We start from the raw sequence: 16,794 nt of genomic DNA on the forward strand, positions 1-16,794 counted from the left end.
AGATATAGAACATATCTCGACTATTGTCTTTACCTATAACTGAACTTAAAGATTTTATTAGGGTTATCATTCGGAAATTGTATTTTATATCGATTTGTTTTTATTTTAGTAAGATATCAGAAATAATTAATTCATCTTAAATTTAAATGTACGTCCTTATTTAAGAAGATTATTAAAAAATAATTTAGTGGATTTACTCAACATTTAATTGCTACTTCTTAATAAGATTTATGGTAAATAAATGCAATCATGTTTTTAAACGTCTATTCAAATTAATCTTTGCTCAGATATTAATTTTCGTACATATATATATAATATATAAATTTACAGTTTTACCCATAGATTATAGAACTATTTATGCTCATTATTTTAATCTAATTTATTTTCAACTCACCGAAATTATTTCCCGCCATTTTGGTGCCAAGTTCCGAAACAGAACATACTATTACAAATGTCTATAGTGTCAGTTTAAATTGTAATTATGTATTAGTCTAATTTAGTACAAATAATATAAAAATTATATTCATACAGTGACCATAACTATTTAGTTATTATATATTAAACAATAAAGTTATTATCTATATATATAATAGGAGCACATTCTATCATATCTCAACTGATAGTGCAAGAGATCGTACGTGAAAATCGTATACAGCAATAATTTTAGTTTTAATGCATTAAAATGATAACTAAAAAAAACAGCAAACTGTAAACAATGATTAATAAGATTAATTATATGATGAATTATAATGAATTAGCTATGTTATTTAAGTACACAATAGATATAGTCCTAAGTTGAAACAGCTAAACTACAAAAGAACATGAAGAGAATATTTTTTAAGTCAAACTTTATCATAGGTTATAAAAATATTTCACATAAATTAACGATCACTAACAGTTGTCTTTCATAATATTATATACTAATAAATAAAAGATTAGGCAGGTATTCTATCAAGTTTTGTATATTTCGTTTTAGGAATCTTACACACCTGTAAACAGGCTCAACAAAGGTTTTTGTAATTGTATCTTTGGATTCAAGATGGTAACACCATTGACAACTTTAAAAGACAAGTGACGTAATTTGTATTAAAAAAGAAACAATGAATTAATACTTTTAAATCAACATATAGGGCCCTAACTAATTTTAATAGTAGTTACACATCGTAGAAGTATGTAATTGAATACTTCGTCCTCTAATTGGTTTTGTAGTCTAAGCATTGTATTCTTTCTTTTTTGTAAATAATAGTACTTTAATGCAATGAAGTCTGATTTTGAGTTTATTCATGATTATCATACATTCCAAAATTAACTAATAATTGTAGCAATAATATAATAATACTTTTAAATCTAATGTTTAAATTTTCAGCATTGTCAATTAAAGTTGTGAATATTATTAAATACTTCAAACCGTCACTATATATATTAACAGGTGCTATAATAATGTTACAAATTGCTTGAATAATTTATATAGTTTTGTAGTTTTGGCAATATTACAATCCGATTTTTTGTAGTAGTTGCATATCAACCAATTTAATTGTATTTGAAACATTTTTTTTATTAGAAAGCCAACCTTTTCCTCGGTGTTCTCATTACGCTAAATCTGAATAATATAATAATCATTTCTGTTTTAACAAGTTTTTGATGTTATATGATAAAATACGATTAAAATAATATTTATCTATTAAATATAAAAAATAAATTGCAAATAATTTTGTAAGCGATAATATATTAAGTTAGTCAATTGATGTTATTAAATAAATGGAATTTTGTATTTGAGATTTCTAATATTAAATTAATTGATAACTATCCCATCCCTCGAAAGCACATCTCTGGTTCTGCGTATGATATTTATTGTGATCTTTTGGAATATCACTGGTAAGCAAGGCCTTTGTCGTACCAGTAAACATTTCCTCATTTTAATTGAGAAATTTTGCCAATTGAGCCGATGAGTCACACAACTCATCGGCTCTATTGGCAAAAGTACAGTACTGCATACACACATAGTAGTCTACTTTTTTAATCTGTGTCGTTTTTCACAATTTAGATACTGCGTTTATCCACTCAGTTCCAAAATAGTCCAAAGCTTCTTTTCTGTACAATTTTGATTCAAGAGTGTAATGTCTAAAACATCTCTACTATTGTATCGGATAAGAAGCGGTCATGAATTTATGGGAAATGATACAGCCTCCTAAAAACACTGTCAAACTGATTTTGTGAGACTTTTAGGCACTATAAAATTCGAAGATTGCTATTGTTTTATTTTAGTTATTATTGTTTTCTTATCATACGTATGACTACATTTTATCTGAGTATAGTATTTTATAATACGAAAGATGTGTGTAAGGATTTGATAAGTAAATACTTATACCCATAAATATGGGAATATGGTGTGGCAATACAGCCGGTATTAAATTTAACCACCACCACCGTTCCACCACCGTCCTTTGTGGTCATTTTATTTCGGTTGTTTTGAAATAAGATCCTAGTTGTTATACATTTTTGGAGAGCTGATAAAACGGTAATGTTTTTAAAATAATCTGCAGGACAAGTTCTAATGATTTTTTTTGTTTTTAAGGCATTTTTGTGGAAAAAAATTAAAAAAAAAAATTGAAATAATATCTTTTTCCGTCTCGCATTTTTAAATTTGGACCGATTATTATTGTTTTAATACTGACAAATAACCAGTGTTTATTTGTTTTTATAAATCAGAAGAAAAAAATAGATTTTAATTGATACTTTTTTTTAAATAAATTTTTGAAGTTGCATTTTTGACTTATTTTTAAAAAATCGAAAAAACGTGATTACTCAAAAATGGTTCACTTTTGCATTATGCATACGGGGGTTAAAATTATCGCAAATAATCACCTCTATCACCTAACGGGAATACGTCGAATTACCAATAACCCTGTATAGTTGGCAACCCTTTTTAATAATATATTACTAAAAAATATAATAGAAACCATAGTGAATATATTATAGTTCGCTACGGTGCTGCCTCGTTCAAATAAATAATAATCAGCGATATATTATACTAAAAAAATATATCCAATAACCAACCATATACTATAAAGTTGTTTAATTAAATAATGATTTTTTTTTAAATATAAACGAACCAAAACAAAAATGTAAACTACTATTTTTTTTATAATTAAATATTATGGAACTTACTGTATGAAAAAATGTAAGCAAAAAGACTTGAATCCAATTTTAAAACAAATTTACAATCAGTCATGAGCTAAAAAAAATCACAGAAACGACTGAACTGTCAAGACGTTATACTTTTGTTGAGAGAATGTAGAAACATTGATTTTACACGTTTTAACGTTGTTTTTCTGAGATTATTTACTTTGTTTATGAAGTTTTAAAGTAAAAGCCGTAAAACTGTCCTAAGATGGCAGGAACGGCACAAAATGACTTATCGATCTCCGAGCTAAAGGCGGAGATCGAGAGGTTGAGTCGGGAACTGGACCAAGCCAGCAGTGAGAAGATACAATCGGCGCAACTCGGCCTGGTGCTGCTGGAGGAAAAGAGTTCCCTTCAGCTACGATGCGACGAGCTAGAGAGTTTATACGAGAACACAAAGCACGATCTGGAGATCACGCAGGAGGTTAGATGGCCTACATACCGTAATATTTTCACTTTTCATGCCTTAATGGCCACATTAACGTGCAAACGGTAACTTTAAATTGTATTTTTAACACCTCATGTTCATCAGATGATCTACTTTTTAAATATATGCTTGGAAACTTATTAAAGATCATTAGGTTAAAACATATTGCCTATAAAACTTTGTACTATATTAAACAAATGAAACTAGCGATTTTAATATAATTCTCATTTACATTTTACATTTTCACCTTATATGTAAAGTCTTACTTCAATATATGTCTTAATATAATAACTGTTTTACTTAAACTATATATTGCTAAGAATATTATTGCCAATATACAATGTGGTTTCCTTACAGGCATTAATGAAACTTGACACAACCCAAAAAGTGACAACACAGAGTGGAATAGAACAGGAAAATGCACTTCTCAATGAATCAGCAGCAATGGAAAGTTCCCTGACACTACAAATTATCGAACTTGAAGGGGAATCAAAACAGGTAACATGCTTTAAATTTGTTTTCATTATATATGTGGGTGATTAATACCAACTGAATTGGTTTGTAGCTATCTTAAAATATATATATATGTATATATAATAATAATTACATAAATTCTTTCTATTGAAAAATATGAATTACTTATGGCATGTAAAAGAAGTGTATGCCGTTATTTAAATTTTAAACTATATATTCAGATTATATATTCGAAATTTGCATAAATTAACTTTGATTTAAATTTTTAATAGGAAATTTATTATGACTAATGTTCTTTTTATGCACACCATTCTCTTTTTTGTAATAAACTAATTGATAGGCTATGTACTTTTTCCATACAAAATGTTTTTATGCATGTGTATAACAAATTTAATTTATCAAAATACATACGATAAAAATTATACCTACAAACTCCGTTGAGTTAGTAGTTTTATTTTTGCAGCAATATTATGAAATCATGTAACTTATGTTAATTAATAACGAATATAAATTGTGTTGATAAAATTTAAGATTTTTGTTAATTTTGAATGAAACGAATCTATTGTTACTCATTTAGAAGTTATTAAAAAGTTTAAAAATTTAAACAGTTCTTATTAGAACAATTTAAATACTCTATAATGGCTTCCCATCTTTTTATTGAGAGACAAATAGAGAGAATAAAGCAATTAGTTTAATTATACCCAATCATTTAATAGAAGTTTTTAAGAAGTAAATTAAATGTATTCATAATATAATATACTTGTATCCTGAAATATAAGTTTTGCATGTATATTGAAATCAATTATTGTTCATCATTTTTTGTGGGAGTATTACAATATATAATTAGAATATGTTAAGTAAAATAACAATATGTAAATATTATTATACTAATAAAAATTATCTACGTAATATGTAGAGAATATTTTATAATAAAACCATTGTAGTCTTATAAAAGGATAAGAAATAAGTATCCAAATAGTCTTTTGTTAATTTTAAATGAAGTATCAGCCTGTAGCACTGTTCACACGTCGTATGATTTCACCTGCCTTTTGCAAATTTCTATTTAATTAGAATTATTAATTTCTACATTGAAATATTCTGATTTATACACAGAAATTAAGCACTGGAAAGCTCAATGTTGCTTGCCCATAGTTAAAACTCTCATTAAATATTCACTTTTTCTAGCCATTGGACCATTTCAGTATTGTTAAGTAAATTAAATTGAAAAACTACGTAAAAGTAAATGATACAGAAACACAGCCTCATTGTGGTCTTAATATAGTTATTATGAATGTGATTGTATGGTCCTTATCTTATGGTCTCGCATGGCTTTCTCAACAATTAAAATTTCATTTATTTTTAAAGTAAATGATTGCTAATAAGAAAACGAAAATTCTTGCCATAGAATCATATAAATACATTATAATCAGTTGATATTATTATATATACAATTTCTGAAATTGCTTCCTAAACTACAAATAGTAATACATATTTTGTGTCTTTAATCATTTAAAGAGATGTTATACTAAACTATTACTTTATTTTACATTTACTTATTTTATTTCTTTCATCCGATCTCACAAAAGTTACTAACTTCCTTTAAATTGTTCTCAATTTATGTAAAGGATGAAACACAATTATAAATCTATGCATCAAATGCAAGTTGATTTGCAATTGAAATAATATTACAATATAATAAAATCTCTACTTTTACTTTCAAATTAGAGCCAGCTGTTTTAAATTCAGTGTCGCACTTCATTAATACAACACATTTGGTATTCTATGTTTATGGTGACGATTGTTCCATGAATTTTATATAGTTTTTATTTTATAAGCAGATTTAATAAAATAATGTGTTTTTCACTGTATACTTTATTTTTAAAGATAGTAAAAATAAAATATAAGTAGGTACTTGTGTGTCTTTGAAACTTAAAAAACATATCGTTGATAAAGGTGCGCACATTGGAAGTATTTTACGAAATATCGATGATGTTATAGCTTGCGCGATAGTATTCGTTTTTTAGTTTTCAGTCGAGCTTAAAATAGAGACGTAGCGTCATATTCATTGTCATTAAAAACAGGACATGCTGGAAACAAAAATAATAGTATGCGTAAGCGCAACAAGCTTTCCGATTTGAAACGGAGGGTGAATGTGTTGCCCATTAAAGAGATTATGCAGAGCACCATTATCTTATTAATGCACTATAACCCCAGACACATCTGACGAAATATGCCTACGTTCTGCCTAATCAAAATGAGAGCAATTGATGTGAATCATCGCCGGACCCTCGTTCAGTATATGCGGGACGTCGTTTCGAGAACACTGAAAAGCTGTTTCGTTTAAGATTGTTTTAATTAAAATTAAAAAACCTTCATCGAAGCGTCGTACATTTAAAAATCGGTGATTAGTCACTTAGTTATCAGTGTTACAGTCACAATATTTGAACAAACGAAAAAGACCCCTATCGGGCGTGATGTAATGCCGCGAATGGCGTAAGCGCACCCGTTAATCCATAACACCGATCCAGAAATATACTTTTATTTTCCCGGCCTTGATTCACATGTTCTCTACCACTCAATGGTGTTAGATTTTTAAACTGCATGACTACACGATGTAGTGGAAGTGTTTACTGAATTATGCGGAACTTATTGTACAAGTGCCAGGCGCGTTTGCGATTACAATAAACAGTGCAATTGTGGAATGCAATAGTCATTCATCGAAAATGAGTGAAGGTGAAGAGGTATTGTGTGTGTATTATATGTGTATTGTTAATCTATCTAGTGTCTTGCGACAGTGTCCTGTCAGACTTTGTCTCGTATTTCAAGTCGCTGTCGGTGTTTACATAGATAATGGAATATTGTTGATATTGGTTTTTGGCGGTAAGCCAGTTTTAGATGTTAGCTCCAATTATAGTTTTATACTACTATTTAAATATATATTTTTTTCAGTAATATAAGTTACTATTTAAACTTGCAATACCTATCATGCATGCAGTGTTTAATTTGCAAAACGATGTTAAGAATTTGTGGGCGTAGCAAACATCACATCATTTCAAACGAGATCATGTCTGAGCTCGGTCCCTGGATTCATTAAATTTGAATAGTCAATCTCTGCGGAACATGTCTCGGGAATCGTTTATCTGCATGCTGTTAGTTTCGTGAATTTCCTACTGAATTATTTAGTCCAGTGAGATTAATCATCAAATTCGTGCAGATTTTTTGCACATTTTCCGGTAAAATGTATTTATTAGTTATAGTAATGATGCCGTGTCTGGAAGTCGTATAATTGGACAGTTCATTAAAAATATTATTTATTGCCCGTCTTTGTTTACGTGTTTTATTAATACAAAAGAAATTTATTCATTTTTGACACGAGATTTATATATATTTTTGTTTAAATATCTATTCTTTAATATATATATATACATTTATGAAAATACAAATACTTAATAAACGTTGTCACGTAAATTCGTCACAAACTTTTAACGAAATATTTTTTATTCATAGTTTTTGCGCAATTTGAGTTAAAAGTATAAGGATATAACGTTTATTTATACGATCCCAATCATTGCAAGTAATTGACGTTTATTTCTAATTAGCAATTATAAGAGACGTTAATAGACGAGGCAATGAAAAATTCGGCCATTTTTTTTATCATCTTCAGCTTCAAACAATTGTTTGCAACTGACTCACATTCGTTCATAAGTTCGTAGACATCATATACTGGTCGAATAATTTAACGCCCCTCAACATTTACTGAATCACTTAAGACCGAATTAAGATATTTCTGTTTCGCCCCTTCTTAATCCTTCCTTTCATCGTTGAATAAATAATGTTAGTTTTAACATTATTGAGCCTTTTAAATTTCTTTAATTCGTAGACAATTATAATTTTAATCTTTATTTTTTAGGATAATTTGTTTTCGAAATATAAGTCAAGTTTATTCATTTACGAAAGTTAATTATAAACATATCAAGATTAAATCCCAAAAGAATGTCTTATCTATTGTTAAGGAAGATAAAGATATTAGCCAAACAATACGCTCACTTTGAGAGGTTTCTGGTAATATAAAATATTTCTAAATATAACTTCGTAAGTTTCGTAAGGCTTGGCCATTTAACTGTATTTAAAAAAAAGTCTATATTAATTTAAAAATCAAAAGCTGAATAAAGTTTAATAATTATAAATTTAAATAAACAATTATTGTTTGTATTGAGATATTTTTAAAAATGCAACCACATGACTTAAAGAAATATATTTTACTTTTTTTTGGAAATAAAAAATATATGTTTACATTACACAATGTATCCAAACTATAATAATTATATAGCTAATTAAATTTCTTTTTTTTTTCTTTCAAACTTCAGTTCCTGTTGATAAATAAGGATCGTTCAGAAATTTAGGTATTTCTAAATGTAAAGTTGAAGGTAGTCTTGATTTGTACCAGTCACTTTTCTTTCAATTGTTTTTAAATTAATGTCAACCGTTAGAAAACGATTTTTGTGAATTAAGATTGAAAATCATTTTTCGGACTTACAATGGACCATTTCTCGTTTCGGGTAACCTATTAACTTTATATTTTAATAAAAAATATATAAATAAAAAAAGCCTCCGTATAAATAATTATTTTTAAAAATGGTTTGATAACTATTTTATATGGATATATTAATGACAAGGACGTCCTTTACCAATACGTGTGGTAACAACTGACAATTTTTTTAATCAAATTCATCATTCAAGCTTTAAACCATTTAGTATCCACCAGTAATAGCATTCCCAAGGGCATTACAATATTTATCTCATGTAATTTTCTCCCTGCTTCACTAAATAAATGGGTAAATAACTAGCGACTGGCGATGTATGAATGAGTCTGCAGAATAAGCGACGACATCTTTTTTCAATTTTTAAAATACTTTTAAATTCGAAATAAAAAAATTACTATGAGATGGTAAAATTGCGGCTGTTATTTATAAATTAAATTTATATTTTAAATAAGATCTTTGATTTCTGTAATAGTTACAGTCGTAGAATCTCTTAGGCTGATTTGTTTTATATTTTAATTTTTTTTTTTAATTTAAGACTAAATTAACTGTTTTTCTAAAACGGTATGTTTAAATACTATTTACCCATACGTAAGACACAAAAGTGCACTTAACTCACGGAATAGACGAATTACCTACAAATTCGAAACAGAAATATTTCAGGTAATACTTAATATTTTAAAATCTTTAAAATGCTAAATCTTATATTGAATTATGCACAATGGAATTTAATTTCTATAGTTTTATCAATCGACAAATCTAGGGCGCAAATATCAATAGCTCTGTCATTGAATAGGGTCAGTGAGTCAACGACGTCGCGTCGTAACCCGAGTATTTATTATACTTCCACAGTACAATACCCATATAAACTTATTATACTAATATTTTTATAATATAATTCCTTATTGAAATATAAAACAATTGAAAGAAAATTGATTTTCTAAAATTAAATTAACATCTTATATAATTGGATATTAGGTATTTATATATATTGGCAATCAACATTATAATCTAATTTAAAGCTTACCTTTGTCATGTAAAAAACCGTCTAACTTCGTGCGATGACGTCATCCACCACACCTATATAGTGTCGCCTGTTTTAGACACCAATCAACTAAGTGCTACCGAATATCCATTTAACCTAAATGACCCGTCTAGATACGCCTATAAATTCCTAATAAGTCTTTTTCTACAAACATTTCTTTCTACATTTTAATACAAATAATGATACTGAAATACAAACCCTCTTTATAATAAATATATCATTATATATACATATGTTTTTTATGTATTTTTAGCAACAATCTTATAACGTGTACTTTTAATTCAGATATCCCGTGAAATTGTATCCTTTTGATATTATAATAAAATAGACATAGATCTTTCGTAAGTTTAAAAATAAATTAACATAGAACACATCCGATAATTTTTGATAATCTTTAATTAGAGGTTGGTGAATGATTGCACTTTATGAACATGTTAAACATTTTAGTATATATTAAATTGATTAACCATAGGTGTATTTTATTGTAGTTACGACACGAACTAGAAAGGGTGGTCAGCGAACGCGATCGTCTCCTAGCGGAGAGTTCAGAGCTCGGCGCAGACAAAGCGACACGAGAGTCGGAAAGAGCTGCTCTACGAGCTGAGCTCAGGGAAGCGAGACAAAGGGAGCAACGTCTACTGCTTGACATAGGGGATTTAGAAGACGAGAATATATCTTTACAAAAGCAGGTCTCAGCGTTACGGTCCTCACAGGTAAGAATACAGTCTTTCATAATTGGACAAATTTGTATACTCGTGCTATAAGTGGATTGTTAAGATGTACAACAATATATAATATATTCGACATATTGAACATTTAACGAACGAGTCCCTCTAAAAATATACGCCATAATATTTACCAGGTGGAATTTGAAGGGCTTAAACATGAGGTGCGACAACTGCGTGAAGAGGCAGAAATTGCGCGTGCCGCTGCTGATGAGACCGCAGCGCTTCGGCGTATTGCTGAGAGACAGCTGGCGGAGGCGCTGGAAGCGCTACAAGCCGAGCGAGAAGCTAAGTTCGCGGCGAAGAAGGAATTAGATGCGCATATCAGTAGAGAAGCGCAATTCAATATTACTAACTTGGCGTACAGTATACGAGGTGGGTATTCAAGTAAAACATTATATTGAGTTCATCTTTATAAATATCTGTGCATATACTTTATGAATATAAAGAATAGTAAAATCTACTTCTCATTATATATGCATTACCACAATACGTTGTTTGGTCGAGCTACGGTCATGCGATATGTTCCCACTGTTCAGGTATGCCAGAAGAAGGCGCAGACGACGACGGCGAGGCGGGCGCGTCCGGTGCCGGAGACCTCAGCGCCGCCGACCATCACGCAGATCTCTTCTCCGAGGTGCATTTGCATGAGATTTCGCGGCTCGAGAAGCAGCTCGAACAAGCGCACAACGAAAACGTAAGTCTAATTTATGTTCTACTGACTGTTAAACGAATACTCGCTTCCAAAAAGACCGAGGTAAACTATTTTTTGTGCTGCAATTTTACGCGTATAATGATCATCAATTTGCAGTCGCAATTATCGAGCTCGCTCCGCACGGCGCAATCGACCGCGGAGACCGAGAGCGCCGCGGCCGGAGTGCTGCGCGCCGGCCTCACGCGCGTGTCGTCCCGCGTCGCCGCCCTGCACGCGCTGCACGGGGACTGCGCGCCGCTGGTACGTGCTCGCCGGCGCACATCGGCGCACTTCATGAGTTCATATCGAATATCAAATGAACGATGATATCGGACATGTCGCGACGCAGGAGGACGACAAGGCGGAGGGCGGCGTGGCATCGCGCGCGGCCAAGTGGCTGACGTGGTGGCGCGTGTCGGGCGGAGAGCTGGGCGCACTGCTGGCTGCTCTGCGAGAGCTGGACGCGCCGCCCGACGGCTCGCCCGCCGCGCTGCAGCGCGCGCACCTGGCGCAGCTCAGCGACCGCGTGGCTGACGCGGAGCTGCGCTGCGCGGCGCTGCAGGCCGACGCCGACCTGCTGCGCACGCTGGCCGGAGGTGTGTACTCGTTCGTTGGTCCACGGAGTCGATTTTTTCGTCGGCCAATCTGTTAAGCCTATAAATCTCATTCCCCAGGTGCCGGTAGAGCCCTGTCGTCGGCGGCGCCGGCACTCGCCTCGGCGGCGGAGACGCTAGCGGCGCTGTACCACCACGTGTGCGCCGTCAACGGCACACAGCCCGAGCGGGTGCTGCTCGAGCACGCGGGACAGACGGACGGTGAGACCACATCCATCCATATGTTTTACACCGATCGTTCTGACCGTCAGATATAAATTTGTCCCGTTCCTTGGATTGCAGGCGCGGGCGGCGAGGGCCGCGGCATCGACGACGAGGCGCTGGCGCTGGCGGCGGGCGAGCTGGAGGGGCTGCGCGCGGCGGGGCTGGTGGCGCGCTCGGCCGACACGCTGCTGGACCAACTCACGCACCTGCGCGCCGCGCTCGACACCGCGCTGGACTCGCGCCACCGTCACCAGCCAAGTATGCAGATCGTTTCCGTGCACCCGATAAATATTTATATTTACACAACCTTCCAAGCGTCTTAAAATAATATCATTTTCAGAAATCACTCTTTCCTGTTCCGTTTTGAAACCAGAAATTTTATTTTATAATCATGCGAAGGAAGCAAAAGAAAGGTTCGATATACAGAAGTCGAACGAGAAAAAAAAATTAAACAATTCCTACGTTCATTTTAAATCTCCGCAAAAAGAAATAAATAAAAATGACATATTATGCACGGGTAGGTCGGTTAAAGAAATAACCCATTACTTTGAAAGCATTTGCAGACGAAATTATAATAGTGAAATCAACACTGGGAGTAATTATTGTAGAAATAATCCAAAAACAGAACCAAACTACTACAAAACTACGCCCCACTTTCCCGATTCCAAATCCAACATACCATATCAAAATATGTCTAAAAATTCTTCATTTAGTTTTGCACGAAAATCGAATACATTAAGATGTGATATTAATTTGCATTTAGTATGGAAGCATGCGATGTTATTACACGGAAAGAGTTTTTATATTAAGAAAAATAATATGACTCCATGTAAGAGGAACTCTAGAAATCTGTTTAACGTGAGAGAATCGTTAAGAGCGAGTTTTGTGGCAGGAATTCTTATGTTACAATATGTAATATGAAATGTTGAGTATTCCTAACTATTACCGCATTATGATCAAACATATTGTTAGTAGTTAGTACATAGATTCAAATTTATTAGTAATTTAGAAGTAGACTGAACGATAATTAAGATAGATAGAAAAGATAAGTAAGATAATATAATAAATTACTTTCTCCGGTTTTTTTAGTTAAAGTATATTTTGTCTAGTAGTAACAATGTTATTAATTCATCATCATATATTTTAATAAGTGAGAATTTAATATTGATGGTCTTTTCCCTGTGTCAGTGATGGAGGCGGAGGAGCGTGGCGCGGAGTTGGCGGAGCTGCAGGAGCAAGTCATCAAGCTCAAGTCCTTGCTGTCCACCAAGCGCGAACAGATCGCCACCCTGCGTACCGTGCTCAAATCCAACAAGAACACCGCCGAGGTGGCGCTCGCCAACCTCAAGTCCAAGTACGAGACCGAGAAGACTATCGTCACCGAGACTATGCTCAAACTGCGCAACGAGCTACGGCTGCTCAAAGAAGACGCTGCCACCTTCTCAAGTTAGTGCTCTAAATTTTGGAATCATATCCCGACCCAGCATCACGTTTCGTTTGTAAAAGTCATTTGGTAATTAAAAAAACTTACATCGACATATATAGGTTTGCGTGCTATGTTCGCGGCGAGATGCGAGGAGTACGTCACGCAGGTCGACGAACTCACGCAGGCTCTATCCAGCGCCGAGGAGGAGAAGAAGACTCTCAACCAGCTGTTGCGTCTCGCCGTGCAACAAAAACTTTCGCTCACGCAACGCCTCGAGGAACTGGAGGTACGCTCTCACTCTCGCTACTCGAGCTCACCTCGCACGCCGGCCGAGACTCACCCGCCTCTCCCGCCTCTCCCGCAGGTGGACCGCGAGATGCGCACGCGCCGCGTGCCCAAGGCGGGCGGCGGCGCGCGCGCGCGGGGCCGAGACTTCTAGCGGCTGGTGCGGGCGCTGAAGGCGGCGGCGGCGGCGCTGCGCGCGCTGCTGGCGCACCGCCCGGCGCCCCGCTCGCCGCACCCCCTCGCGCCGTGAGCGTACGAGCGCCGTCCGCTCCCGTCCCCCGAGGATGGCAAACGAATTTATAGTTTACGAGCCGACGCTCGACTAGTGAACTTTTTATAATCGTCGTTTTAGGACTAAATTGATCGTTTGTACGTTTTATAAAATGGAATGTTATCGACCGCCGGGCGGGCGGCGCGGCGCCACCGAACCGTCAAACTGTGCAAGACGCGCCCCGCCCCGCCCCGCCGCGCCGCCCGCCCGCGACTGCGGCTTCGGAGGCGATCGGTGTTTGTGAATCTTGCGATCTCTATTTATATGCGTTGTCACTTCCCAAACGTATATTTTGATACTGTATTGCTCCCTATATATTTTGCACCTTCGATTGTCGATGTCGATTCGTATTTTTGTAATAGCGTTGGTGTATTTTATTACGCGAATGAATTTTATCCCGTTATGCGGCGCGCCGCTGCGGCGCGTCCCTGTCAGAGGCAGATTTTACTATTTATCGATTACGTCGATCGTTAAACGGGAAGAGGTGACCGTGCAGTTATTTTGTATTATATACATATTTAATATGGAATCTGGAGATTCGGCATATATGTAAATATAGTATCCTTTACTCGATACGATTGTTTAGAACGTCCAAGGATAAAAAATATATAAAAAAATTCACGTGTCCATCCATTGTGTGCGCAAAAAGACTATGTAATCTGTTCTCTAGTTGATACGTTCGTTGCGTTGTTGTGGCCCTCCGCCGACTACTTTCGTCCATCGTTCTAGTTATATTGTAGTGTTTCCGCGTTTGTTTCGTTAACGTAACGTTGCCGCCGTCGCGACGCCGGGATGAGATCGCGAGCGACGCTCGGCGCACACCGTCCAATCCTGTCCACGGCCGGTCCGCCCACGCGGCCCACGCGGCCCACGCGGCCCACGCTGCCCACGCGGTGACGGCTCCCACACGATTCGAGAACGTTCCTAACTTGCTCAAAGGTTTGCTCAGGGCGGACCGGTTTTCTTATTATTAAGACAAAATTTACATGATACTGTTGAAAATTTTACTATGAATCGTTTATTTTATCGGATGTGATGTTCGCGGCTTCCCGTGTTGATGTGTGAAACCGGTCGATGACGTAGTCGTTTCTCTCAGTAGTGTCCGGGACTTAGGCTAGTTCGACCGTTCCAGGTAGTGCGGGCGCTCGCCCTCGTAGGTATTTTTACCGGTTTAGGTGTAGATTAGACGAATACATTAACCTTCATATTATACTTATTAGATTATATCGAAAATTTGTTAAAATGTAGTGAATCGTTTGCAATATTAACTCATATAGCGTAATTTATTTGCGTAGCGCGAAATATGCGAGTCGCTCGGGTATCCGGCGCTCGCACCGCGAGGACCATTGCCTTGCATTTATTGTTTTTATAATTAGTATAATGAATTGGCTAGCTTTTATCTTAGATCATTCTTCTTGTACTTAAAGGTGGATTTACCGATATGTATAGATATAGCGCATAATATTTTTTCCAAGTATTATTTTCTTCGTAGCTTAGCAGCAGACATTTTGTATGTATTGTTCGTATCTAGTCAATGTTACTTCCGCCCGGAGAGGCCGCCCCGCGGGAGGCGCGGGTCGGCCTCTCGAGCGCCGTCGTTGTATTCGAGATACAGCGCCATGGGTTGTATAAGCATCATATCCTGTATGAACTATCTTGCGTCCATTATGGGTCTTTTTCAGTATCTACTTGTTTTTTGACGTTGTTATTTACTTTATTTATCTGATACACTCTTGACATCATGATTTTTACACTTATTTATTGTCATGTATTGTTAGTTGTTGCCGCGCTCACCGGCGCATGTCTGCTGCCCTCGCCGGTGGTGGTATTAATGAGCGATTAACCAAATATTATTTTCTTTATACTGTTTATGTAACACTTTAGATCGTTTATTTTGCTTAGGCATAGATATTATTTTATATCATAGAGAAAAAAAATAACTTTTTATTATTTAAATATGAGAAGTATATGAATTGCCTGCTACTTTATTTATGCATTGCAACACGATCGTGTTCGACGATTCGAGGCATGATTGTTCCCACTGCTACTGTCATCGATTGATTTATCTGTTAAACGTGTATCGGCGACGCCTCGGAGATTGCACAGTTTGATGGTTCACCTCGGTGTTTGCTATTCGATATAATTTTGTTAACGTTTTCTTTACAAGATGGCCACGTTAGTTCCTTTATAAATGTTTTAGTAATCCAACATCAGATTACATGTCTTTGTCATCGGGAACATAGCAGTGAGCTTCAATATTGTTAAACATTGTTGTAATGTATATTGCTTGTTGACTCCACATTAAATCGATCACGTCAGCCTGGGGAACATATCATGACAGAGCGGAATTATTTTCAAAATAAGGCACGCCGTGTTGTCGCAATGACTGATATGAATCAAGTATGAAAATATTAAATGATATATTTAAAATTGACTTTTATTTCTATAAACCGAAAAGCCGAATAATACGAATAAGGCTCATGTTTAGCAGTTACCATGCAGTTCGTTTTCTTTAACGATTTTTTTAAAGAAAATAAACATAATATTAAAATGATTATACAATTCCATTTCAGTATCTATTGTTTTTTTATGACTTGTATGAATCAATTTTTTTTTATTTTAATTTAATTCCTCGTTAATTTTTTAAATCACTTGGAAGAGTTCCTTTATGTGAAAATCTGAAGTTTTTTAAGTGTGTGAAGTGATTTCTTACAGAATCTCACTGCTGCGGAATACAGATGGTAAGTAGTCACCATCGCCCATAGACAATGGCGCTGTAAGAAATGTCACCAATGCTCCACCAACCTTGGGAACTAAGATGTTATATCCCTTGTGCCTGTGGTTACCCTGGCTCACACACCCTTCAAACCGGAACACAACATAACTGAGTACTGCTGTTTGCGGT

At 35.2% G+C, this 16,794-nt stretch overlaps 1 protein-coding gene across 2 annotated transcripts; it reads left to right on the forward strand.

The window, feature by feature from the left end:
* The first annotated feature begins 3,226 nt into the window (after positions 1-3,226).
* On the forward strand, positions 3,227-16,319 carry LOC113396704 (protein bicaudal D). Of its 2 annotated transcripts, XM_026634756.2 has the most exons (12): positions 3,227-3,607; positions 3,968-4,108; positions 10,159-10,383; positions 10,533-10,770; positions 10,935-11,092; positions 11,207-11,350; positions 11,439-11,685; positions 11,764-11,904; positions 11,986-12,165; positions 13,096-13,353; positions 13,453-13,619; positions 13,698-16,319. In XM_026634756.2, the coding sequence occupies exons 1-12, from the start codon at positions 3,392-3,394 to the stop codon at positions 13,770-13,772; spliced, it is 2,190 nt and encodes a 729-aa protein (XP_026490541.1). In that variant the 5' UTR covers positions 3,227-3,391; the 3' UTR covers positions 13,773-16,319. The 2 variants fall into 2 exon arrangements, with proteins under 2 accessions (XP_026490541.1, XP_026490551.1); XM_026634766.2 differs by lacking the exons at positions 3,227-3,607; positions 3,968-4,108 and adding an exon at positions 6,365-6,825.
* The last annotated feature ends 475 nt before the right edge of the window (positions 16,320-16,794 follow it).

The sequence above is a fragment of the Vanessa tameamea genome, chromosome 18 (assembly GCF_037043105.1).
Source record: "Vanessa tameamea isolate UH-Manoa-2023 chromosome 18, ilVanTame1 primary haplotype, whole genome shotgun sequence".
Lineage (NCBI taxonomy): Eukaryota > Metazoa > Arthropoda > Insecta > Lepidoptera > Nymphalidae > Vanessa > Vanessa tameamea.

Excerpts from the sequence above, each read along its gene's own strand:
- LOC113396704 (XM_026634756.2), top strand. The coding sequence starts at position 3,392 with ATGGCAGGAACGGCACAAAATGACTTATCGATCTCCGAGCTAAAGGCG. Across the intron at positions 4,109-10,158 it reads TTGAAGGGGAATCAAAACAG|TTACGACACGAACTAGAAAG; the intron begins GTAACATGCTTT and ends ATTTTATTGTAG. Across the intron at positions 11,686-11,763 it reads GCTGCGCACGCTGGCCGGAG|GTGCCGGTAGAGCCCTGTCG; the intron begins GTGTGTACTCGT and ends CTCATTCCCCAG.